The 24,956-nt window shown below is 41.7% G+C and overlaps 1 protein-coding gene across 2 annotated transcripts in view; it reads left to right on the top strand.

Moving 5' to 3' along the window:
• Positions 1-24,309, top strand: part of DCX (doublecortin) — a gene marked incomplete at both ends in the record, with an annotated part of 100,180 nt that extends 75,871 nt beyond the window's left edge. For both annotated transcript variants that reach the window (XM_080795659.1, XM_080795658.1), the window contains 2 exons: positions 14,611-14,705; positions 24,253-24,309. In XM_080795659.1, the coding sequence (XP_080651785.1) occupies positions 14,611-14,705; positions 24,253-24,309 (152 nt within the window). The remainder of the gene's footprint in view (positions 1-14,610; positions 14,706-24,252) is intronic.
• Between the last annotated feature and the right edge of the window lie 647 nt (positions 24,310-24,956).

Raw genomic sequence — 24,956 nt, 5'->3', positions numbered from 1 at the left:
TCCAGCCAAACTTGTTTGGAGTCATGGAGACACAGCTATGACCCCCGATTCCACTCAGATGGGTTCAGACCAGAAATCTGGCCTTTTTGTCATGCTTGCTGTAATGTTTATTGTCATGTTTGTTTTCATAGTCATCATCTTCAACATCATCCCGCAAAAGCAGAGTCAAGGAAATAATCAAGTCAAGCATAAACTTGAAATAGAAAATCAAAATCGAAAACAAAAATGTAAAAAAAAAAAATTGCCACCCTGAAGTGTCAACAGAGTTGACGTGCTTGAGCTTCAAATTTGACTTTGAACTTTGTAGAAGTCAAAACAAAAAGAGAAAAGAAATCATTTGCATCATTCTCACAATGAGAAAAAAAAATTACATAGGCGAGGTTCTGAAAGGAAACACAGAGATTTGTCACACAGGATTTTAATTAGTGGATAGTGAGTGATCAAAAAAAATGTGGTCTATGGATCACTGCCAATGCATGAACTATTTATCAGTCTATGACAAGATTAGAAGCTTGTGCCAAATGCAAATTATGCCACTAAGCAAACATTTACTTCAGCTGACTTTTTTTTTTTTGCACGATTTTTTTTTTTTTTTTAAGAAAAGCAGCAGTGTGTTCTTTTAAGTTCGGGTGCAAAAGTTTGCACCCACGGTTTGAGTGACACTGATCTAAAAGGTAAAAGGCCACAGAAGTTCAAGTTTAGAAACTTAGTAAAGTCAGGGACAGACAGTGTGAATTCTTCATGGGAAGGCAATTGTACAGTCCAGAAGACTCACATCCCTCACCCCAAGGCTCGACTGACCATGAAAATTCTTCTAGCCTGGGAGTCTGGGAGCTTTGGGGCAGAGAGCACAAATGCCCTTTCTCTCTTCTTCGGTTTGAGGCAGCTTGATCAGCCTGTTCACTTTGAAATGCTCATGGCCTAGAAAAACAGCCTGTCCTGCTGGCCTCATGCTGCCAGGAACATGCACAGCACCAGCCATATTTTTTTTCCCTCGGGCAGAAGGAACTAAACTGTGAAGAGGCAGCTTGAGATTTTCATACTTCCGTGTCTTTGCTCATCCCATTTCCCTGCTCCTGGAATGCCATCCCTTGAGCCGACCACTCCTCTCTGCTTGAAAATGTGTGTTCATCATTCAACATGTCAAATAGAAATAGTTCCCATTCTGTGCACTATCAGAGCATGTTCTTCATGTATCTGGGGTAATATTCACCACACTGTGTTGTAAAGTCTGTATTTACCTGTCTACTACCCCCTTCCCCCAACTAAATACTGGGCCCCTCAATGGCAAGATGTCATGTTCATTTTGTTTCCTCAGTGCTAAGCACAGTGCCTGGGTCCTAGCCGATGCTCAAATAATGTTTGTGAATGAAGAGACGTGTAAGAGTACCTAGTTCACCCAGCATGGTGCTAGAGACTTAGTTACCTTTTAGGGAATATTTGCTAAAGGAACAAAAGTGCATGTGTTTGGTGATATTTTGGTGAAGTGTACAAAACAACACATGAATCTATCTAAGCAAATTTATATGGGTTACACTATGAAGACCTAGGTTTTAACACTTGGGTTAAAAATGAAATTATTTGTACAAATTCTAGGCAGGGCTTTGCAAAAAAAGAATAGACTTTAAATACTTGGTCAAGATTCATAAACTCTGGCAATAACTGCTTAACCAATCATTTTTTTCAGAAATATCACTGACCACTTCTGGGATTTCTAATCTGTATTATTTATCTCTTGCTATGAAACAAATTACCCCCAAATTTAATGGCTTAAGACAATAAACATTTATTATTTTATCATTTCTGCGGGTTAGGAATTTTGGATTGCTTAACTCTGTGGTTCCCTCTGGCTCAGGATCTGTCATATAGTTGAGGTCAAAGTGTCAGTGGGGGCCACAGTCACCTGAAGGTTCAATGGGGACTGTGGGATCTGCTTCCAAGATAGCCGTGAGCAGGATCTTCTCCCAGAGAGTGATTCAGGAGAGTGAACAAGGGATATGTAGTGCCTTTCATGATCTAGTTTCCAAGGCCACATACTATCACTTTTGTTTTAGTCTATTCATTAAAAGCAGTCATTAAGTCTGGCCCATAGTCAAGGAAAGAAGAATCAGTCTTCACCTCTTGAGGGAAGGTGGACTTGTTTTTAGACTGCCAACAATTTGTGGACCTATTTTTAAACCACCACATAACCTGTTAGTTAAAAATGCTGAGGCGGCAGCAGCTTGAAGTCAATAGATTCTCTGTAGACTGTATCCAGGTGGGTTATCCAGCACATGTGAATACAACCACCTGTAATTAAACACAGCTTAAACATATGTCAAGTTATTGATCATCAGCACTGCCTGCAGAATTTCCCTTCTAGAAACTATGCACCTCACTGACTCTAAGATACTAGAGACCAAGAAAGAATACATTAGGACTCAATGAATAATTGTCAAATTAAAAGGAGTTATAATAGATTCCAACCCAGACAAAGGCAGGCAAGATCTGCTTTTGCTTCTTCAGAACTCCCTTGCTAAAAAGAAGGAATGAGTAGAGATTCACACACACAAGATAAAAAGAGTAACCCAATTTGAGGCAGGGAAAGGAGACTTGACTTGGTAGATACCAGAACCACAAACAGCTCTTGCTCCCTATCAGCAAAAAATCCAAAGTGGTATTATCATGAGAGAGAATTTAAATCTTTATTTCAGATAGTTCATGAACAGAAATGAAGCCAAACTCTAGTCTAGCCAGTCTTAATGGCAATTTCCAGAATGTTTGAGCTCATCACAGATGATGTGTCTACATCTTCCGCATGATTTCAGGCCCAATGCATAAAAGGATCTTTATAACATGACCTTGTCCATTCCATGGCAGTTTAGAGCCATGTCCAGGCCATCCATTTAGTGAACATTCCACAGGGGCAAAGCTGATCTCAGGCAAAACAGTACTTTAGGTAAGGTTTGGATTTGACATACCCATTTTCCCCTTCCCACCTCCACGTCACTCAGGACCATTCCAAGCTGCAAAGTGGAGGGGGAGAGGATATGGAAGAGGAGAGAGGGGCCTCTGTGTAGGAAGGCCCAGTGACATCATTTCCCAGCTTTTTCACTTGGGACAAATTTCTTACCTTGTCTAAGACTTGGTTTCCCATTTGGTTAAGACAGAATTCGCATGTCTAATAGGCAAAAATCATTTTCCAGTATTATCAGTTATTTCCAATTTATAGAGTTGTGCAATAGCTTCCATGGAATCAGAATTGAATAGCTAGAAGGATGAGCTATAGACAATGCATAATTTTGCATCAGGAAGTGTAAGGTATTCCTGAGCTCTCAGCAAGGGATGTAGGCAGGTTAATACACATTTAACTGAAGAATAATGGTGTGGAGTGGGGCTGAAATTCTCTGTTCTTTTCTAGGACATGGCAGTGCTGCCCTGTTTCCATCCTGGGTTTGTCTGTCTTGGATCTGGGACTTGTGGGATGGATTCACATTTTTTTCATTCAACCTGAGTAACCCAAGGTTGAGGAAGATAGGCCATTTCCAGGGAATTTTAACTACCTTCCTTTGAAGGCAAACAACAGCCAAAAATGTTCCACTGCAGCAGGGACTCAAACCAAACGAAACATTGGCTCAGTTCAGGTTCAGCTAAAGGAATGTTTTGATGTTCTAGTTCATTAGAAAATATATAGGTTTGATTCTGGTTTGAACAAGTTTGCTAGATTTTCAAATATTTTTTAAGAAGAACAGAGCAATGGAATTGGGAGAAAGCAAATATTTATTTAAAGCTATAAAATAAAACAAATCTTTCAGAAGAGAATACTAGTGAATGAATAAGAGCAATGAGTCAGTTACACATCCATCCATATATATGTGTGTGTACATTTGATCCAATTCATGGTTCAGTTAATATCTGGGTTCGGTTTGCCTTGAGGTTTAGTAAATTGATGTGATCTGGTCTGTAATTTGCATCATAATTTGATTCCTTGGTCCTTAAGTTATCTTTTTTTTTCTGTTCTTTTCATGAATAAATCAAACTCTGTATACTTTATTCCCTTTGAGTTCAGTTCCCACTCCTGCCAATACTGAGGGCACCCCAAATGGAATCTGTCTGTTGCTAAGCCCTACACGTCAGTTAAGGAAGGATTCAGTTGTCTATACAATATTGCTAGAAGGAGATCTCATTCTCTCTGGGCAGAGCTGATGGACTTTTAGAATCCAAGTCCCATTAGCCATGTCTGCCTTTAAAGTAGGACAGGGAACTGTGGTAAGCAGATAAAATCTGAGCCCAGAGGTCTCCTTTGGGGGGTCTGAAGAAAGCTTGTATAGTGCCCCCATTTGGATTAACCCAGGAGTTGCCATTTTGGTGGACAAAAAGTCAAGCTCAGCCTGAGAGCTGCAGGAAGACCTTTCTGGGGCGTCTCTTGCTGTTTCCATTTCAGCCATGAACGTGTTAACTTTTCCTTTTTTGCAGCTACCCCCAATTGAACTGAATTGAATTAAAAGGACAAAGTAGCTAGTTGCTGGGAAGGAATCTTTTCTTTTTCTTTCTTGCTTTCTCCTCCCCCCCCCCCCCCCCGCCTTTTTTTTTTTTTTTTTTTCTGAAGGAGCCTCCAAGGAAGCTAATTACCAACCCTGGTAGGCTGAGAGAATTGTAATGTGATAATTAGTTCGCTGTTGTTCAGCAGTAAGTCATTGTTGTAGCAATTCAATATTCCCCACCCTCCTTCCCCCAACCTATGCATACCTAGTCCTGAAAGTCAAATCTTCCCTATTCCCAAAGCCCCAAGGAAGAATGGATTCACTACCAAAATATACAGCCTTTGTAAGGGGAGGTCAAGGGACACAAAACAGCAGTGAAGCCAGGGGGTTGGGGGGGAGGTGGGGGGAGGTGGGGGGGTGTCCATGGGAGAATTGTATCCAGGAGTAATTTCTCTTCTGAACCCAGGAGGCTGCTTTGAGTTGCCTAAAGAGGGACCTGGCTGTTCTGTCCTTCCTGAATGTGTCCATCTGGATCAACTCTGTCCAATAGAAATATAATGTGAGCCTTGTAGATCATTTTCAATTTTCCAATAGCCAGAGTTAAAAAGGTCAAAGAAACAGGTGAAATCTGTTTTGATAATATATTTTATTCAACTAAATATATCCAAAATATTATCATTTCAACATGCAATCGAAGTTAAAAAAAATCTAAGGAGTTATTTTCCATTCTTTAAAATTAGGTTGTATCTTATACTGAGCGCACATCTCAATTCTGGCTAGTCCTGCTTCAGATGCTCAAAAGCAACATGTGACTAGTAGCTAGTGTACTAGACAGCACAATAAATTTCCTCTCTGTCTAAGAGAGGTTCAAGGTAATAGTCTTCGATGTAGATGAGATACTCTGCACTTTACAAAATACTTCCGGGTCCGTCACCTCCGCCGTCACGCATAATAGCACCATGAATGAGGTTGGGAAAGGAAAATTAGACTGGGAGACTAAGATGGAAAGATGTTCAGTATCTTGTAGTCTTCTCAATGCCGTTCAGCCACTTGGTACCCAAGAGCTAGAGTCCAGTTGTCCTGACTTCCAGGCAGGCAATCCTCACACTGTCCTTAAGGCAAGGTGTGGAATCTCCAGAGTAGTAAATAGAAAGCTCTCTCTTGGCTGGTCCTTGCTTCTCTGTTTCCTTCCACCTTCCTTCACCTCCAGGCAAGGGATGTGGGGAAGCTGGGGAGTGGAGTGGGCTTGGTGTCACTCTTTTTGCTGCATCGAGCATAGCTATAAGGAATTAGGCACCTCTGTTTCCAGTGCCTGGTCCTAGATTTCCATCACCTCCCCTGTTGTCACTCTAAGGGGAAGTGGTGCCCTTGGCAAAACTGTGGGAAGAGAAAAGTGTCCCTTGCCCCTCACCCACTCTGATTCTTTCTAAAACCACAGTTTATGTCTAGTTTCAGCGAAAGAACTGCCTTAAGTCTAAGGCAACATTTCCGTCATCGTTGGAGAACCACTTAGGAAATTGTTGAAGCAAGCAATATAATGGGGGTCTCTGAGCACACTGTGGGGCATGGTATGTGGTGGTGTCAACCCATCTCCCTATAGTAGGGGTTCTATCAACCTGCTACAGTCTGGGACTTGTGTTTAAATACGACTGAATCTCTAGAGTTTGGGTGGCATACCTAGTAGTGCTAGGTGCTACAGGGAAAAGGAGTAAGACAAATTCCCTTTCACTAAGAATTGGGGAACCAGGAGATATATAAATTTGATTAAAAATTTACTTACAAATACTTGTATAGTTCTTATGAGCCAAGCAACTGTTCTCACCACTTTATACGTATTAGCCAATTTAATCTTTACAACAACCTTGTGAGGTAGGCACAATTACCCCCATTTTGCAGCTGAAAAAGCTAGAGCACATGAAAGCTAAGTGACCTGCCCAAGACCATACAGCTAATCGGTGGGAGAGCTGGGGTTTGAACCCAGGCAATTTGGCTCCACAGTCCACAGTTTAACCATTGCACCATGGTGCTGAATGGGAATTAATAGTAATGGTTTGTTTAAGTGCCCAGTGAATGGGAGATGAGGACAGTAAGTGCTAAGGGAAGTCTTCCTGGAAAAACTGGGGCTTGTGGGAGGGTTATTTCAATTGATAAGGAAATGGATTATTTCTGACGGGGGGAAAAGCATGAACAAAAGAGCAGGGAAGGTGATAAATATAGCATATGATGGCATAGGGAGGCGGCTGTTAAATCTACATCTTTAGCCCCAACCTTCCTTCCGGATGTTAATCCCATGAATGCCTTCCAGACAATCCTACTTACACATACCAAATACAATGTGTCTAAAAACCAAAAACATTTCCTCCCCCAACTCCCTGCCTGACAATAGAATCAATTCTATTCTGTTCCCCAGGTCCAACGTCTTCACGTTATCTTAGATTCTTCCTATGTTTTACTCCTTCAAGTCCACCATACGCTCCTGTTGTGGAAACTTTGAAAAATCTCCACATCACTCACACAGGAATTCCTTCCTTTCCCTCATCACCTGACACCAGGGTTACTCCACAGACCCCGAAGTAGCATCTCTATTTCAAATCTCGGTCCCTTTATGCATCTGGTGTGGTGCTGCCATATTCTCACCCTAAAATGCATTCCCATCATGTAACACCTCCCCCTCCCCTCACTGCTGCAGAGCCTTCAGTGGCCGCACACAGCATGCATGGATCACCTCCATGGTAATGGCTGAGAGAGTAAAAAGAGAAATGCAGGGGGCTGAGTGCAAGGACAATGTTTTCGGGATAATTAAAATGCAATAAAATGCAGAAACTAAAAAGCAATGGGCTTCACTTGGAAAAACTTCAGTCCTCTAATGCCTGACTTGCCAGCCAAAGAAAATCCTCCGTCCGTAGAGATTGATAAATCATCCCTTGTAAAAGGGGGTTTCCTTACTCAGTGCCTATAGGTTGCATAGTTATTCATGTCCTTCCATTTCTAGTTGTGGCAGTATTAAGAAAAGAAGATGTCATTATGAAGCCTTTTCTATGCGCTAAGGCACTTAGCTAAGAGTTTCATGTATAGTCTGCCGTGTAATCCTCAAAACAACAACGATTGAGTTAAGCAGTCTTTTCATTCAAATGTTACAGATGTGGCAATGGGGACATACAGAGGTTAGGGAACACCCGAGATCACATATATCCAGGCTGAGCCATGATTTAGAACCTTGACTGACTCCAAAAGCATGTGTTCTTTTTGCAGATTAAGAGCTGTGCTGTGTTTTCTAGTTTCTACCCCATGAAAACAGTAGTGAGCATAGACAGTAGGCTCACTCCGCCAGAAACATGCTCTCAGCAAAACCACCTTCAACAGGAAACAAATGTTGTCAGCATTATCAACTCAGAGAAAACAATCCTGGCACTCCAGCACCCTCCTTACAGATGTCCTCTTCTTGCGGGACATTGATCTGTGTCAAAATATTGCAGGAATGGGTGTCCATATTTGTTTTGCAAATTCTTCTCTCCTGATTTAGAAGATTCAAAGCTTCATGCTGCCCAAGACTCTATAGGAAATAGATTTAGAATTCCACTTCCAGCTCCCGAAGTGACAGTATCTCACAACCTATGACTTAATTTGGCCTGGGAACCAGCCCTCTGCTGGGATCCGTGATTCCTGTGCCCTCAGTTTTGGGCATCCCTTGTGGATGGGTCTGGGGATAGGGGCACAATTTTTCCACTGAGCAGAAACAATTAGCCAAACCAGTCCAGACACCCATACCAAGGGTGTCTTTGGAATGAATGTGTAAAAACCACAGGCTCTGTCTCTTGGCCTTGTTCGAAGTAAGTTGAAACCACCTTGGTTCTACTTGGATGGCTTTCCAGAAAAACTCCCTGTATATCTAGGGAGAAAACAGGGTGTGTTTGAACTGGAATGAAAGAACATTTAGAGCATCTCAATATGGGGAAAATGAGGAAGTGGCTGAATTATGTATTGAGATCTCCTTCTGCAAGGCATTAGGGAATGAGAGCAGACAAGACAGAGAACCAATCACTACAAGGTCGCAGTGGGAGGCATGTGATGTGGAAACACCAGAGGCCATCATCCATTGAAGATAAGCAATTTTTCCTCTTTAAGCAAGTCCTACTCTCTCTGAACCTCTATATTCTTGTGGTTAAAAGGAGACCACTAATTCCTGGCCATCATTTCTTGGGTTTATTAGGAGAATCATGTGAACTCATATATGGTAAATTGGTTTGAAAACAATTGTAGAAATACAACTGCAATTGTTAAGACGGCTCTTAAATTATTGTCATGGCTTTTTTTTTTTTTTTAGACAGGAGTTATTTTTAGTGAGCAATGTTTCAAAATTACATCCAACCAAAACCAATAGGCTTGATTTTGAGTTGAGGTCAAGTGTTGGGATTAGAATGGGAGGAAAAGCCAGAGCTAAGTGAATGAGCATTATCGATTTGGTCTCTTGGTTGGGTAAAAAGCAGATGCCAAGCCCCCCCCCTTTCTTTTCTGTGCCACTTCGGCCATCCAAACTTGAATCCATAAAGTATAATGACTTGTCTAACTCGCTGCCCAGACAGTTCTATAATTGCCACACCTGGACTACTTACACCCACCTTACACACAGCTGCATCCCAATTTCCAGGAATCAATTCAGTCTCCAGACAAGGGAATCCATAGTCTAGGAGCTCAGGATCAACTCTGCTTGCCTGGTGACCATACTCTGTCCTTGGCTGCCCATGCCAGAAATTAGATTCTCTCCTTGTTCTTTGGGAACTAACTCAACCTGTCTTATTCCTCACTCCTGGGAACCCATTTTCTACCATACACGTAAATCCCTGTGAATAGGTATGTCAGCCTAGTTACCTGACCAGCCATCTTTTGTTTGGGTTTGTCCTGCTCCATTCTGACAGAGCCAAGGTTTTGAAGATGAGCACTGGGGCAAGGGCAGGCATAATGATTCAGAGAAGCTAGGGAGACAAGACTGTATGCCAAGCCAAGCCTGGCCATTGTGCTGCATAGTTGAGGGGCAGCAGCTGAGGGGAGTAATGGTGTGATGTGTGGTGTGACGGAAGTTACATGCCATGCTGGGTGCTCTGTCTGCTACTGTTTCATGACATTGTCTATCATACCCAGTCATTTTGGCAAATAAAAGAAGTTTCTTGCTAAATACTTCTAATCTTTTTTTTTTATTATGTTATGTCGGTTACCATACAGTATGCCATTGAATTTTGATGTAGTGTTCCATGATTCATTGTTTGCATATAACACCCAGTGATCCATGCAATACGTGCCCTCCTTAATACCCATCACCGGGCTCACCCATCCCCCCACCCGCCTCCTCTAAAACCCTCAGTTTGATTCCCAGAGTCCATAGTCTCTCATGGTTTGTCTCCCCCTTTGATTCCCCACCCCCCTTCATTTTTCCCTTCCTTCTCCTAATGTCCTCCTTTCTAATCTAAACTAGGTAAGTAGAATAAAAGTCTGGTAGATGTATGCAAGCTCTGGTGTCTATTTCTACCTTGTCCTATTCCTCTCTTTTTTCTCTACCACAACTTTTCTGCCCCCTTCTTTCCTCCATCAGAAAGTTGTCATAGGACATAGGAAGGGGTCCCAGAAGCAATTCATTTATAAAAGCAAGAGTGGTGGAGCAAAAACCAAAAACAAACCGAAACACACATAGGATTTGGAATCAGAGAGATGTGTGTTCAAATCCTGACTTTACTATCTCCAACTGGAACGAGCCTCTCTTTCCTCATTGGAAATGAAAATACAACTAAAAGAGACTGTACTTTTTGGGGGGTGGGTGGGTGGGTGTGTGCACACACAGTGAGTGCTGGCCTATCAGACACTGAATAAGTGCTAAATATTATCTTGTGTTTTATTGGTAAGATTGATAAGATGGCCTAGGAGACTGAGAAGTCCTTGATGTACCTTGTTATATAGAGAAAAAAACTGCCCTATACAATGAGAAAAAAAGGAATGAAAGGATTTGGACTCTGAGGAAATAAAAGTGACCACAGTGAGAGAAGACAGTAGTTCTGAGCAGGGAAAGGAGAAAGATAAGTCTGATAAGGGGGCAAAGTCTCCTTGGGTGCATCCCCAAATTACAGCTGAGAATTAGAAGCTCAGAGACAAGAGCTGAGGGTATTTAGTAAAGAAAAATGAAGGACAATAATGGATGTCAAGGAGTGGTGTTATTTCTGGCCACTGTCTCGATGAACTGTCATGGCCGTCCACGTGGATTGACCAGTGTGAGACCGTGCACAGTTTTTCAGACCCTATTTGCACTTTTTTTCCTGCTCCTTCTCTTACTTGACATTTATATGAATTGGCTTTAGAGTCCATATCAAATAGCACCCTCCCAGGTATTTTTTCCCACGTGTGAATGTATTTTTAATCTAGTCTGTAAACATAGGGACTCCTTCAGCTTGTGAAGACTTGACATCTGCTTGTGGGTGTCTACATTCTCTCATGTCTTCATGTCCATCTTTGGGTTTTAGTCCATCAGGACATCTGGTGGAGGGAAAGAAGTCTGGGCAAGTGTTTGCATTTTCCAACAATGAAGTGAGTGACAGTTACGGTATTAAGAAACTGATTTTCAAAATTCTTGGTGAATGTGGATGACAAAATAAAGACTTTTATTATAGGTAGTTTAAGATTAATTAGTCGGAGAGTGGCAGAGAATCAACATAGACACATACACAGAGACTAGACAGAGAGGTATTGATAACATATGGATTTATGTATTACCTCTAAAGTGTTTGAAGGAAAGAGTTTCCAAAAATATTGAGAAAAGTACTGGAAGTTGCACAAGAACCTGTCTGTGCAGGTCTATGGCCAACAAGTGGGTGGAAACTCCCTTACAGACATGCTTGTGGTTCACAATTTTCTCCATTTTGGCAAGACCAGTGGGCTCACCCTCAGTTAGATAAGAGTGTAGGTGAAAAAGATCATTTTTACACGGGGAGTATGGCCACCACCACTGTGTAGCATGGCTGACAAATGCTGGGGAACTATAGTCCATTGTTGCCAAAGGATGCATCGATCCCACGGAACAAAATGCCGGAACTTACCTGGGGATGCCCACATCTGTGAGACCATGGCTGAGGTCAGGGCTCTTTGGAAAGACTTGCATTATGTCAGCTCAGACCGATCTCCAAGATTGTTCTTTAGCTTGTATACTACAGGTCAGGTCCTGCTAGGGAGGCCTTCAGGCACTGTAGGTGGCCCCACAACCCTTCCTTTTCCTGTAATGGACTACTGTACTGCACTGTAGCTCCACATACTCTTGCCTTTTCCACAGTGCTTCCTTCATTCACCAGAAAGCCTAGTGCCCTGGCCAAGCCTAGCACCCAACATCTCCATGCTGGTTGGCACAGATCACCTTCTTCTTGGCATGGCTTATCAGTGCATACACATAACACTCTAAGCTTATTTCTCCTCTAGGTCTCTATCTTCTGCCTTGTCCCTTCTCTCCGTCTCCATTGCTTTAAGTCATCATCCCCTCTCACCTGGACTCATGCAATATCTTCTTTTAAAAAAAAAATTTAAATAAGAATTTAAAGAGCGTGGGGGAGGGGCAGAGGGGGAGAGAGAGAGAATCCCAGGCACGCTCCACGCCCAGTGTGGAGCCCAGTGCCAAAATCAAGAGGAGGACGCTTAACTGACTGAGCCACTCAGGTGCCCCTGGACTAGTGCATTGTCTTCTAACCAGTCTCTTTGTTTCTATCCTTACCTCAGCCCATCCCACCGGACCCCAACTTTATCAAAGTAACCGGCGTAGTAGTTTTAAAATGCAAAATTGGCAGTATCACTCTCAGATTTCTTTCACAAGTGAAACTCAAACAGAAGGCCCCACAAAAGACCCCCACAGCCCATGTCATCTCCCATCTCATGTCCTGGAACTCACTATTGGCACCTTGTTTTTGAGCCATTTTAAGCTATTTGTACTCTATAAATGTACAGTATTCTTTTATACTCCCATGTCCTTGCCCCTACTGGTACAATCTTAAAGGCTAGAATACCCTTTCTGGAAAAAGAAATAGAATACCCTTTCTGCCCTCTGCCTAAGCAGTTCCAATTCATCTTTTCATAACGGCTTTATTGAGATACAATTCATATGAGAATTGACTCCTTTAGAATGTACAGTTCAATGGATTTTAGTTTAGCCATAGAGTTGTGCAATGGTCACCACAATTGCCAGAACACCTTTATCCCTCTAAAATAAACTGTACTTATTAGCAGACACTTTTAATTTCCCCAACTACCCACTTCAACCCTGGCCAGGCCCTGGCATCCATTAATCTACTTTCTGTCTCCACAGATTTTTCTACCATTATTCCAGAGTCATCTTTCAAGGTTGTTTTTTTTTTTTTTCAGGCATTACCTCCTCCTGTGTGCCTCCCAGTCCCCTGATTTCAAAGCCTCTTCTCTGGGGTTTAATAATTACCCCTGCGTGGGTCTGCTGTAGTACTTAGCACACCATATTCTTGCTTGGGTCACTACAGGAAGTGAGTTACTCATCTCTGAAACCCCAGTGTCTAATACTTGGCCTGGTTTAGAGAAAGCACCCCGTAACTACTGGCTAAATGAATGAATGACTTTCAGGAAGCCCCAACAGGGAGAAAGACCTCTCCGTAAGTAGGTGAGAGAGGCATTCACTAACACACAGCTCAAGCCAGACAGTGGATACCTATGTGCCCAGTTTTCAGCTTACTTGCACTTGGATAGACTCAGCAAACTCCCCACTGGTGTGTCTTCCATCTCTACAGTTGATACACAGGTTCCGGAACCTAAGAAAAACATTATCCTATGTGGAGGAGAGGAACTATATCCTCAGGAAATATTCATGATACAATAGTTTAAGCAACATTCTCAGGCCATCCTCCTGCCTAACTTTCAGAATTTTCTATTCTTTCTCTCTCTCTCTCTCTTTCTGCCCTTCCTTCGTGTTTCTCTCCTCCTCTCCCTCTGCCCCCACATGCTTTGGGATATTTTTTAAAAATCTCTTTATTTTTAAAGCATGTTTCAGGATATCTCTGATTAACAATGTTGGTCTTTAGATTTAAAAAAAAAATTTAACTTTAACATGAGATGTCTAAACACAAATCCTTTCAAAAGCTGTTTGTTTCATTTCCATGCACTGCATTTTTTTTCACATGATTAGATCTTGAAAAAGCTCATTAGCAAAGGGAATGTAAAAACAACTTGCAAACACAATGGAATATCAAAATGTTACACACTTAACCATCTCTTTTTCAGCCTTTTGTTGGCCTAGAGAGAAATGGGAGTGCACCCTGACTCTGGCCATGGCTGTCTGCCTTCCTCCATCTCTGTGCCTTTCTCCTGGTTTCAAACTTCCTCATTATTTTCTTCTCCTAATCTCTTACCCCTCTCTTCCTCGTCTCCCCTCTCCACTCCTGGTCTCTTTCTCTCCCTCGTTTTTGATTCCCTCCTCTGCCCATCTTGGGCTAGAGGCCTTTAGTGTCTCACACACTTTCTTTTCTATTCTTCTTCCTGAGTAGTAGTTCCCTTTCTTTTTCCTTTCCTTCTGTTCTTCTCAGCCAGGATGAGGCGGAAGAGAGAGTGGGTCCAGGTGGGTGGGGGAATGGGGGGAGGTGAGCAGGGAAAGAGAGAGTGGGGAGAGATTGACCATGGGGCTGTCTTGTACCTGCCACATCAGCTGCCACCAGAGGGGATGTATCCCTGGTCTCAGTCACCCATTGTCCCTTCCCCTTTAAAGTAAGGCACAGAACCTCTTGCCTCACTTTTTTTCTGCCTTGTAACATTGAAACAAAATCATATGTTCCCAGACTACCTCCTGGAGATGGTGTTAGGGTCAAATCTGGGAATGAATATATGAGAAAGATTTGAAAAGAACCAGAGCCCTGTAATTGGAAGCACTCAGGGGAGAGGTGGGAGGATTACGGCCCTGCACTGCTCCAGGATCTAATTAACTGAGGATTGTAGTTCTGGGCTTTCTGAGGAATGTGTTTCTTCTCACCTTTGTTCCACTCATCAAATCACTTGGTTGTCTGTGTACCTTGCCTGAATGTTCTTAGTGTCTTTGGAGGGGAAGGAAAACTGGTTCCTTTGTATGCTGTTGATTCTTATCCCTTCCTTTTCTCTTGCCTCGGGCTAGCAAACGGGACCTCCAGCAGCCAGCTCTCTACCCCCAAGTCTAAACAGTCACCCATCTCCACGCCCACCAGTCCTGGCAGCCTCCGGAAGCACAAGGTATTATGTCTCTTATACCTTACTAAACCCCTTTGCACTCCAACTTCTTTGAGTGGCTGGGTGAGGGTCTGCTCAGCCAGCTACTTCAGCAATGCATCAAAGCCAAAATTTCCCTTCCTCTGGTCCTTGAGCTCGAATCCCTGGGAATCAAAGCAGGGCCCAAAGTTCCAGTCATTTTCATTTATTCCTCTGACTCCCCACCCCTCACATTTACCTATTTCCAGTTACACTTACCCAAAAGGAAGAGGTAACAAAGGTCCCAAATACCCATTCTGAGTTCATGGAGTCCCCAAATGATGTCTCGAAGGATGAGCTAAGTGCTTTTCACTCCAATTTAGAGGCACAGCAAAGAGGAGATTGAGGGCAATTTATGCCCCCAGGCACCAGTCGGTAGAAGGGACAAAGACAGCAGTTAAAGAAAGTTAGCACTGAGTGACTCCCTTTAGATTTGCTGGACATCAAGATATGAACAGACCCAAGTTACCCTCTGTATGCTTCATTCCCAGGCAGACTCTGAATCAGTGCCAAGGAGAGGGCACATATACACCATGTTAGCCCTGCCTGGGCACAGTTGACACCTCCAAGTCATCCCAAATCAATATCCTGCTAAAATAAGGGAAGTTTCTAAACTCATTAGCCCCACTTTTCAAGCAGATTCCCACCCAGGAATCTCTTCCATATAGAAAATCTGGAGTGGAAGTGGTCACAGCCTTGAACCTCATGCCTGAGGCCTCGTGAATGTGGTTTCTGCTCTGACAGCCACACTCTGGAGCAGCTTCCTCTAGAATTCTTTTGTCTTCTCCCTGCTCATAAGACTCAATATGAGATGGAAAAAGGCAAAAGGCCTTTTGAGTGTGGCCAGTTCCATCATGGAACCACCGATGTTCAGAGCTGAAAGAGATTTTAGATAGAGATAAATTACTCTCATTTGATTCTCTTGATCATCTTGTGAGGTTGACCTTTTGCAGGTGAGGAAATGAAGTTCCAGGAGGGTTAAGTGACTAGGGTGACATTGCTAGGTGGTGGTAGACATAGGACTGGCGCCCAGGTTACTGCCACCAGTATGCCCGAGCCAGTTCATGTTAGCTCATGAGAGCTGATTGTGCACATCCCTTCCCTGCTCTGTGTTCAGTGATGCCATGTTGGTACCTAGAACTCAGCTGTGATGGGAATATTTGCATCATGGAAATCAGCACACACTACACACCAAGGGTATTATTTTTTCCCCCAGAAAGTCAGTTGTTAAGCATGTAACAGCACACTACTGCCCAACATCCATTTTCATTTCTCTACATTAGGATTTTATTTCCTGGTTAATCTGACCATTACCTGTTCCACTGTTCCTACTTCCTGTTCCATTCCTGTAATGTTTCAGCTTCTGGTACTGACCCTGACCAGAACCTTCTAATTGTCCTGCTCAGCTATTTGGTTTCCCCAAAGGACGATCTGCTACACTGTTTATATGGCCAGTGTTACCTAGAGGTTGTAGCATGGATGAAAACTACTCAGTTATTCTTCTGGGAAAAGCTTATTAAGATGGACACTCCAAGATGGGAAGTAGCCTACTTCAGCTGTTCCACTCTCTAGCAGAAGCTCCCACGCTACATCGCTTCTTGCTGTGTCTTTGCCCTATGCATTTCTGCCCTTGCTGTCCTTCTGAGAAGACTGATCTTCCCCAGCACCTTCCATTGGCACCTTCCTAAAAGAATGGGGCAGTTGGGCCTTTATATGGCCTGCTCTCTTGAGTCGTTCAGCTTAACAATTGACATGTTCAGTTCATTTAGGCTGAGGATCCATTGTCCATAAGCCTGTTGAGGTGAGTGCTGGCATTGTTAAACTGTTTCTCCTGGTTGGGTTTGCAAACTTTGTGTGGGTGTTTCATTTTCTTTTGACTCAATTCTACAAACCAATTTAACCACTGAAGAACAAGCTATAGGTGGCGGCACTGTCAGAGCCTCGCTGTGTGATTTTCAGTGTATACTTTTATTTTTTAAATGACTCTTTTTTATGACAGTGAAGCAAATAAACATTATATGATTTCCTATGATTTAAAGCAAATAAGCAAATAAACATTATATGATTTCCTATATGATTTAAAAGCAAACTTTTGACTATTTGGATTTTGGTACACTTTTTACTAACTTTTTAACTTCTTCCTCTGCTATCATTTTAAATTTATGTAAGATTTGCAGGAAAAATATAAAGAAGTCCTGTATATTCTTTGCACAGATTCACCAGTTGTTTAGATTTTTGCCCCATTTACTTTATTTTTTTGTGTTCTCTCTCTCCATGCCACACACACACACTTCACCACTTTTTTAACCATTAGAGACTAAGTTGAAGACATCATACCCTTTTATCTCTAAATGCTTGCATGTATTTCCTAACAATAAGGATATTTTCAGTCCTGACAATAGCACGATGATCAAAATCGGGAAATTTGCACTGGTAAGACATTACTATATGCTCTAAAGCCCATACTCAAACTTTATCAATTGCCCCAGTAACATCCTTTTTCTGGTCTGGGATCCAGTCGAGAACCACACATCATCTGTGGTTTTTATGTCTTTTTGGTCTTCTTTAATCTAGAAAAGTTCTTCAGTCTTTCTTTTTTTTTTTTTTAAAGATTTTATTTATTTATTTGACAGACAAGAGATCACAAGTAGGCAGAGAGGCAGGCAGAGAGGGAGGAGAAAGCAGGTTCTCCACTCCGTGGATGCGGGGCTCGATCCCAGGACCCTGGGATCATGACCTGAGCCGAAGGCAGAGGCTTTAACCCACTGAGCCACCCAGGTGCCCCCAGTCTTTCTTTTTGATGGTGTATTATGGAAATGGAGAGTACAGCCCAGTTCTTTGGTAGAATGTCCTTTGGTTTAGATGTGTCTGATGTTTCCTTGTGATTAAGTTCATATGACACCTTTGGAGCGGAATTGTCATAGAAGTAATGTCGTGTCTCTCTTAATGTATCCAATCCAGAGGCAACAGCCTCATACTTAACCCTACTAATGATGCAGGGTGAACTCTTTTTTCTGAATAAGCTAAAAATTTCGTGACTTTGGCTTAGTCCCCCTGGGCCTCAGGACTCAGCTTCTTGCTCCTCCTTTTACATAGTTACCTGAGCCTTAGCACCATCAAGGCCCTTGGGCAGTGGGCCTAAGCAGTTCTCATCTGAACTTCAATCCAAGTGGACCTGAAAGGTGTGAGTCATGGGGGAGACAGGAAGCAGGTGGCCTAGGCCATGACTTTCCTCCTGCGCAATTGGAAACAAACTTGAAGTCCCAGCATCCCTTTGGTAACTTTTGATGGCTGTGGCAGGGCCCTAAGCTGTAATCAGCCTCTTGGCTTCCCCTCTTAAGCAGCTCATGGAGAATCTTCTTTAATGCAGCTGTGAGGGGGTTAGCCAAAGTCCGCATACTCAAGTGCTACAATATGGACACAAAGTTAAGTCCTTGGATAGTTAATGAGAACAACATTGTGCATTTCCATACTGCTTTATCCTTTTGCACATTTTCCTATTTACCCTTGTGATAACACTGTGACAGTGATAAGGCAGGTGGCATTTCCATTTTAGAAATAAGAAAAGGGGGTGCCGAGGGCAAAGACAACCATAGTATGGTTCAACAATTTGGAGAAGGTAGCACATTAAAGATGTTTGAAAAGCCTAGAAATATAGGGAAACCCTTTTGTTTATTTAAAAATGTTTTCCAGATCAGTGATTGCACTCATGCCTTTAATGTGGAGGTATTTGGCTTGCAAAGTTATCCAGAGAGTGGAGGGAAATATATTGGACATATTATTTGAAAATATAACTAACATTATTTAAATACACATTTTCCTCTATGTTTCTAGGCCTTTTTTCTATTGTCCTGTAAGTGCTTGGAGAGATAATTTGATGAATAAAGCAGGGTCCTGATCCTTAAATCACAGACACCACTCTAAGTGGATTTTCGTAGTGTAATCAAGAACGGACAGAAGGGTGGGAAAGTCCTCTGCCTGGCGGATGGTGGGAGATGGGGAAAGTTTTGTAGACTAGGTGACATTTAAGTGGGGGCATTGAAGCCTGGGTAGGCTTTTGATGGCTGGTGAAGAGAATGGGCACGCCATCATTAAAAAAATAATAATAATAAATCAACAAGAACAAAGCCACACCATCAGAAAAGTTCAGGGCACATTTGGGAAAAAGCAAACCCAAACCAGAAGCCAGGTTTCTCAAAACTCCTCTCTGACTTCCTTTGGACTATAAGCTCCTTGGACCAGAAACCAAGATTTTGTTTTCTCTAACGCAATAGTATTGCCAGCACAGCTGTATTTGTTACAAACATTTTGTTCTGTAGGGCTCCAGGGGACTCAGCAAATGAATTTCAGGTGCAAATTATTTGTATTGTTAAGCAATATGTGTGTTTCTGTATTTCTACATATCGATCAACAAAAACACAGAGTTGAGATAATTCCTTTTCCTGAACATTGTTCTACCCACACAAGAAAATATCTTTTGAATATGGAATAAGTGGATGGAGGACAGACTTATAGAAGTTCATTCCCAAGCCTAATCCTATGGTTCCCTCCACAGCCTGACTCTCACTTTATCCACCCCAAGTCATAGCAGCTACAAGAGCAGTCTCCTTCTGATTCTACCCCTAGGCCTTCCTCTGAAATATAAGTCTGAAATAATCTTCTCCTATAATTATTTCCACCAGCCAACCAACCACAATGAAGGTTCTATTACATGAATAATCAAGAGCAAGGGTGAATGCTGAAACCCAGGGTTCAGTGTGGTGGGACTCAAAGTGGCCTCCGTAATGAAAAGACCCTTAAAATTCCCAGGGAGTTCATGAACTTGGCAGTGTCTAGCTCGTTTCTCTTGCTTTGGTCTAACTAATAAAATACAAAATGCAATGATCTGACCTAGAGAATTTTAGAACCAGAAGGAAACTGAAAGTTCTTCTAGTCTGCATCTTCTCCAAGTTACAGATAGAGAAGCAAAGACCCTGTAAGGGGAAGTTAAATAGCCAGGATAGGCCTGGGATATAGGTCTCCCATACTAAATTGCTTCTTGTTGTGTTTTTGTGCTATGCATTTCTGCCCTTATCGTCCTTCTGAGAAGATTGACCTGCCCCAGCACCTTCCACTGGTACCTTCCCAAAGGAATGGGGCAGCTTGGGACTTTATCTGGCCTGCTCACTTGAGTTGTTCAGCTTTTTCTCCCCCTGTTATTAGTATAGCCTCTCCAGCTCTCTTTTGATTACTATCTGCATGATAAGTCTTTTTCCATCCTTTTGCTTTCAACCTATGTGTGTCTTTAAATTATGTCTCTTTCAGGCAGCAGAGAGCTGGATCATGGGGTTTTTTTTGGTTTGTTTGTTTGTTTGTTGTTTTTAAAATTCATTCTGCTAACCTCTACCTTTTAATTTGGTTGCTTAATCTATTTATGTTTAATGTAATTACTGGTAAGGTAGAAATTACATCTGCCATTTTGTTATTTTCTACATATCTTATGTTTTTTGGTTTCCTTATTCTTCAATTTTTGCTCTTTTTTGTGTTAGATGTTTTTTCTAATGTACCACTTTAATCTCCTTGGTTTATTATTTATTTATTTATTTATTTATTTTACTAATTTTGAGTTATGTTTGTGGCTGCCCTGGAGAGTACAATTGACATCTTAGTGCAATCTATTTTGGAATAATATCAACTTAATTTCAATTGAATATAAAAATATTTACTATAGTATGGCCTTGACCCTCCTCCCTTCCCCTCCTTTTGGGCTCCTATTAACATACAAATTACTTCTTTATGCATAATAAGTCCATCAGCAACCGTATATAATTACCATTCCATGCAGTTGTCTTTTGAACTGGATAATAGAAGAAAAGAGTTACAAAAATAAACTTGTGTCTTTTGTATTTACCTCTGTATTTACCTTTACCAAGTGTTCTTTCTTTCTTATGCGGATTTGAATTACTGTCCATTGTCCTTTCATTTCCCTCCTGAAAGCTTCTCTTTAGTATTTCTTGGATATGTCTGCTAGCAATGAATGCCCTGTCTTTGTTTATCTGAGAATGTCTTGTTTTCTCCTTCATTCTTGAAAGATAATTTTACTAGATTTCCTTAAATGCCTTGATCCAATAAGGCTCCCTGCCTTGGCTTAGATGCTCTGTGTGTGTGTTTGTGTGTGTGTGTGTGTATGTATGTGTGTGTTGGGGCATGATTTCAATGCTCTTTCAGGCAGTTTATAATTTTGCCTTAGCCTTCATTTGCTGCTTGTGCAGGGCCTCAAGGCCAACCAGAGATGAGAGATTAGGACCTTCTTAGGTCTTTTCTCAGAATACATCCAGTCTTGAAAATGTGCCATGTCACAGAGATGCCTGGGAGCATGTGAATATGTTGGAACTTTTCAAAGTCTCCTATGGACACTAATTCTCTAGCTTTTCCTTTTAATGTTTGGAGTAGCTTCATTTGCCCCAACAGTTTCCTCTTCTTTAGGCAGCTGTGATTTTAAACACCTGAAAAGGCGGCTCACAGTGAGTGTGCTCTGCATTAGGTCAAATAAAGAGTGTATGAATGGGAGTTTCCAAGGAGCTACCAAACAGGCCAAATAGTGACAATTCTCTGCGAAAGGGGCTTTTTTTTTTGTGGGAGGGAGCTCCTAATTCATTCTACACCATCTCACTACTAGTTTGCTGTTTTCCAGATACTGGAATTGGGAGGCTATTGGCTTTCAAGTCTACCTTGGAGTTGGGGAGAGAGAGAAGGGAAAGAGAATAAGCTAAAGTAGTACAAATTTTGGTATTCTTACAGATATTCAGCCATTTTTCTTGAATAAACACTCTTTGGATTGCTGAAAGCTTTTGGTTAATTTCCAGAGTTCTGAAAATGTTGGTTTTAACAATTTTTCCAGTGTCACTGTTGGAGCAGATTTTCAAAGAGTCTTTCTTTGCCATTCTGAAAGTCTAGAGCTCGAAGATACTTTTGACTACATTCAATTTTCACTTTATTCAAGTACAAGAGAGGCAAAATCCCTTCAGATATGTGACCAGATTATATACCACTTTGCCTGAGTTCAATTTTACAAGTTTTTATTGAACTTCTATTGTTTCCTCAGCCTTGCACTTCCTGTTTATCAGTTTTATAAGAGATTGTGTTTGGTAGTTTAGAACAAGGGTGCCAAATACTGCCTATGACCTCGTTGTTTGGGGATGGCCCCCCAATATGAAAAAAGAAATGTTTTTTAATATCTTTAAAGAGTTGTAAAACAAAGTGCAAACAAACAAGACTGCATGACAGAGACCATATGTGACCAGCAAAGAAAGCACAAAATATTTATTATCTAGCCTTTTACAAAAAAGTTTATGAGCCCCTGATTTACCATGAAGGGAAGCCGGGTTGGTGAGAAGTGAGTCTATTTGCTATACTTGCCTTTCTTTTTTTTTTTTTAATGATTGTAGTCCCTTGAGGGTCCTAAATAACAGTCAAAGAGGTGGAAGAAACTTTACATATCGCCTTTCCAATACTGAATTTTCTTGATGAAGACACCAAGGTTCAAAGACTTGTTCAGTGTCACAGTAGTACTAATTCTAGGACTAAAAACTCAGATTTCTGAATATACTTTGTTCCTCTTTCCATTGAAGCTGTCTAAAAATTTTCTTACCCCTTCCTTCTAAGCAAAAAAAAAAAAATCTTTTTTTAAACATCTTAATTTCAAGTAATCTCTATACTCAACATGGGGCTCAAACTCACAACCCCAAAATGAAGTCACATCCTCTACCGACTAAGCCACCAGGTGCCCCATAGCAAAAACCATTCTTAGCGTTAGATAAATAAGTCCCTCTCTTCCCTATTCTTGTCCTTCTTCCTCATCTTCATTTTTTTCTTCTGACTCACAGAGAAGCTGTACGCTTCAATTATTTGGACAATTCTCTACTTAAGAGAGATTATACCAAGAAGGATCTCTTAAATATCCAGAGTTGACCCTAAAATTTTTGGTTCCCTTTAGTATCTTGCTGATAATGTGAATGATAACGTGGTTTTCAAACTGCTTCATTTGGAGATGGGTGAGATTCTGCCCCCTCCCCATGTCTGATTCAACTACAACAACTACACTTGTATTTATTTTATGTATTGGGCTCCCAAACAAGATCTCATTTAAATAGAGGACTTAGGAGGAGAAGAGAGAGAGATATTAAGAGAGAGACAGAGACAGAGATTTGAAAATCACTGATTTAGATTATGGGTGAAGTATGTCCAAGAGGAATCACAAGTATCTCCAAATATAGCTTTGAGGACAGTGGGAAAAACCAATGCCATGTCCTCTTCTCATCTTCTCAAGATGTAGACAAGTCTTGGGCAGTATTGGAGCCATGGACTATAATTCCTGGTGCAAAATGGAAGAGCATCAGGAAATAAGGTGCAAGTAGGCAGATGGGGTACATTTTCTGGGTTAAGCATTTGTTCAGGACCTGGCAGTTCTCTGGGAGCCTGAGATGAACTGACACATATATTCACAACTGATTTTTGACAAGGGCGCAGATTCAATCAAAAGAGGAAAGATAGCCTTTTCAATAAGTGGTGCTGGAACATTGAATATCCATAGAACAAAAAAATGACCCCTAACTTAAACCTCATGTCTTATGCAGAAATTAACTCTAAAAAGAAAAAAAGAAATTAACTTAAAAATGGACAATAGATATAAGTGTAAAAGAGGTAAAAGGGAAACCTAGGAGAAGATCTTGTGATCTTTGGCTAAGCAAAGAGTTCTCGGGTTTGACAACAAAAGTACCATCTATAAAATAAAAAGAATAATAAACTGGACCTCATCAAAATTAAAAACTTTTGCTTTATTAAAGACTACGCAAAAGGTATGGAAAGACAAGCTACAGAATGGGAGAAAATGGTTGCAAGCCACATACATAAATTGTAATAGTCCGCAATGCCCTTCGATGGGTAAATAGTTAACCAAACTGTGGCATAATGGCACCACGGAATGCTGCTCAGCAATATAAACGAGTGAACCTGCTGACGTGTGGAACAACTTGCACGAATCCCTAGAGAATTATGCTAAATGGGAAAGGCCAGTCCTGAAAGGTTACATACCGTATGGTTCCATTTATATAATAGTCTCAGAATGACAAAACTGTAGAGATGGGAAACAGATCATTGGTTGCCATAGGGGGTTTAGATGTGGGAGACGGGGCTCTATAGCTCTAAATGGGGCAGCGTGAGGGAGCCCATTGTTGAGGATACAGGTCTGTATCTCAGCTGTGATGGTGGGCACACAAATTCACACGTGGTAAAACTGCATAGAACTATGCACACATTTGTGCAACACAAGTGCGTGGAAAATGGCAAGATGTTACCACTGCGGGAAGTTGAGTGAAGGGTACATCAGCACAAGTATTCCTCCTGATACTTCAGCTTCCTCTGAATCTGTCATTAGTTCAAAATAAAAATTAGAGAAAATACTAATTAAAACAACCCAGTCATCTGATGTTGCCCATTTCAGAGCCCAGTATGTCAAGAAAAGGAGTTAACTTTACCTCTTATCTTCTTACAGGATCTGTACCTGCCTCTGTCCTTGGATGACTCGGACTCACTTGGTGATTCCATGTGAAGAAGAGAATGTTCAGAGTCCAGAGTACAAATCCAAGCTCACCGTTACAATAGGGTACTTCTGCTCAAGCGTCCAACAGGGCTATTGGTGCTTTCAAATTTTTATTTGTCATTGTTGTTATTTTTAAAAACACACTGTAATATGTTGGGTTTATGTTCCTGTGATTTCTCCTCTGGGCCACTGATCCACAGTTACCAATTATAAGAGATAGATCGATAACCATCCTTCGGGGTAACTTTCCGGGGATGCAAATGTGCTAGTCCATGACCTTTCTATTGAAAACTTAGGCGCCTGCGTTATTTCTCCCCCGTCTCACTTTGCTCATACACGACAGTCTTCCTTCTGTAGAGGGTTGTTTACATACATAGCCCTTAAAATGCATATGTGGGAAAGAAACTCATTGGCAAATCCAAGAGTGACAAACACAAGTGCCCCTTGTCTCCCGATCTCAAGAATGCTGGAAGATCCTGGGAGGGCGGCAAGGCAGCTCCCCAGCCTTGCTCTTCACTCCCGACTGAGCCCCCAGTTTGTCGTCTAGCACCAGTTCTGGCTGTCAAGGGGGGAGAAACACCAGCAATTTGTAATTCTGACAGCAGATGCTTAGGACTCCGGTGCAGGGCTAGTGAAAACGAGACTAGGCAGAATTG

The sequence above is a fragment of the Martes martes genome (assembly GCF_963455335.1).
Source record: "Martes martes genome assembly, chromosome: X".
NCBI classification, from domain to species: Eukaryota; Metazoa; Chordata; class Mammalia; order Carnivora; family Mustelidae; genus Martes; species Martes martes.
This window is presented reverse-complemented; position numbering and strand designations above follow the sequence as displayed.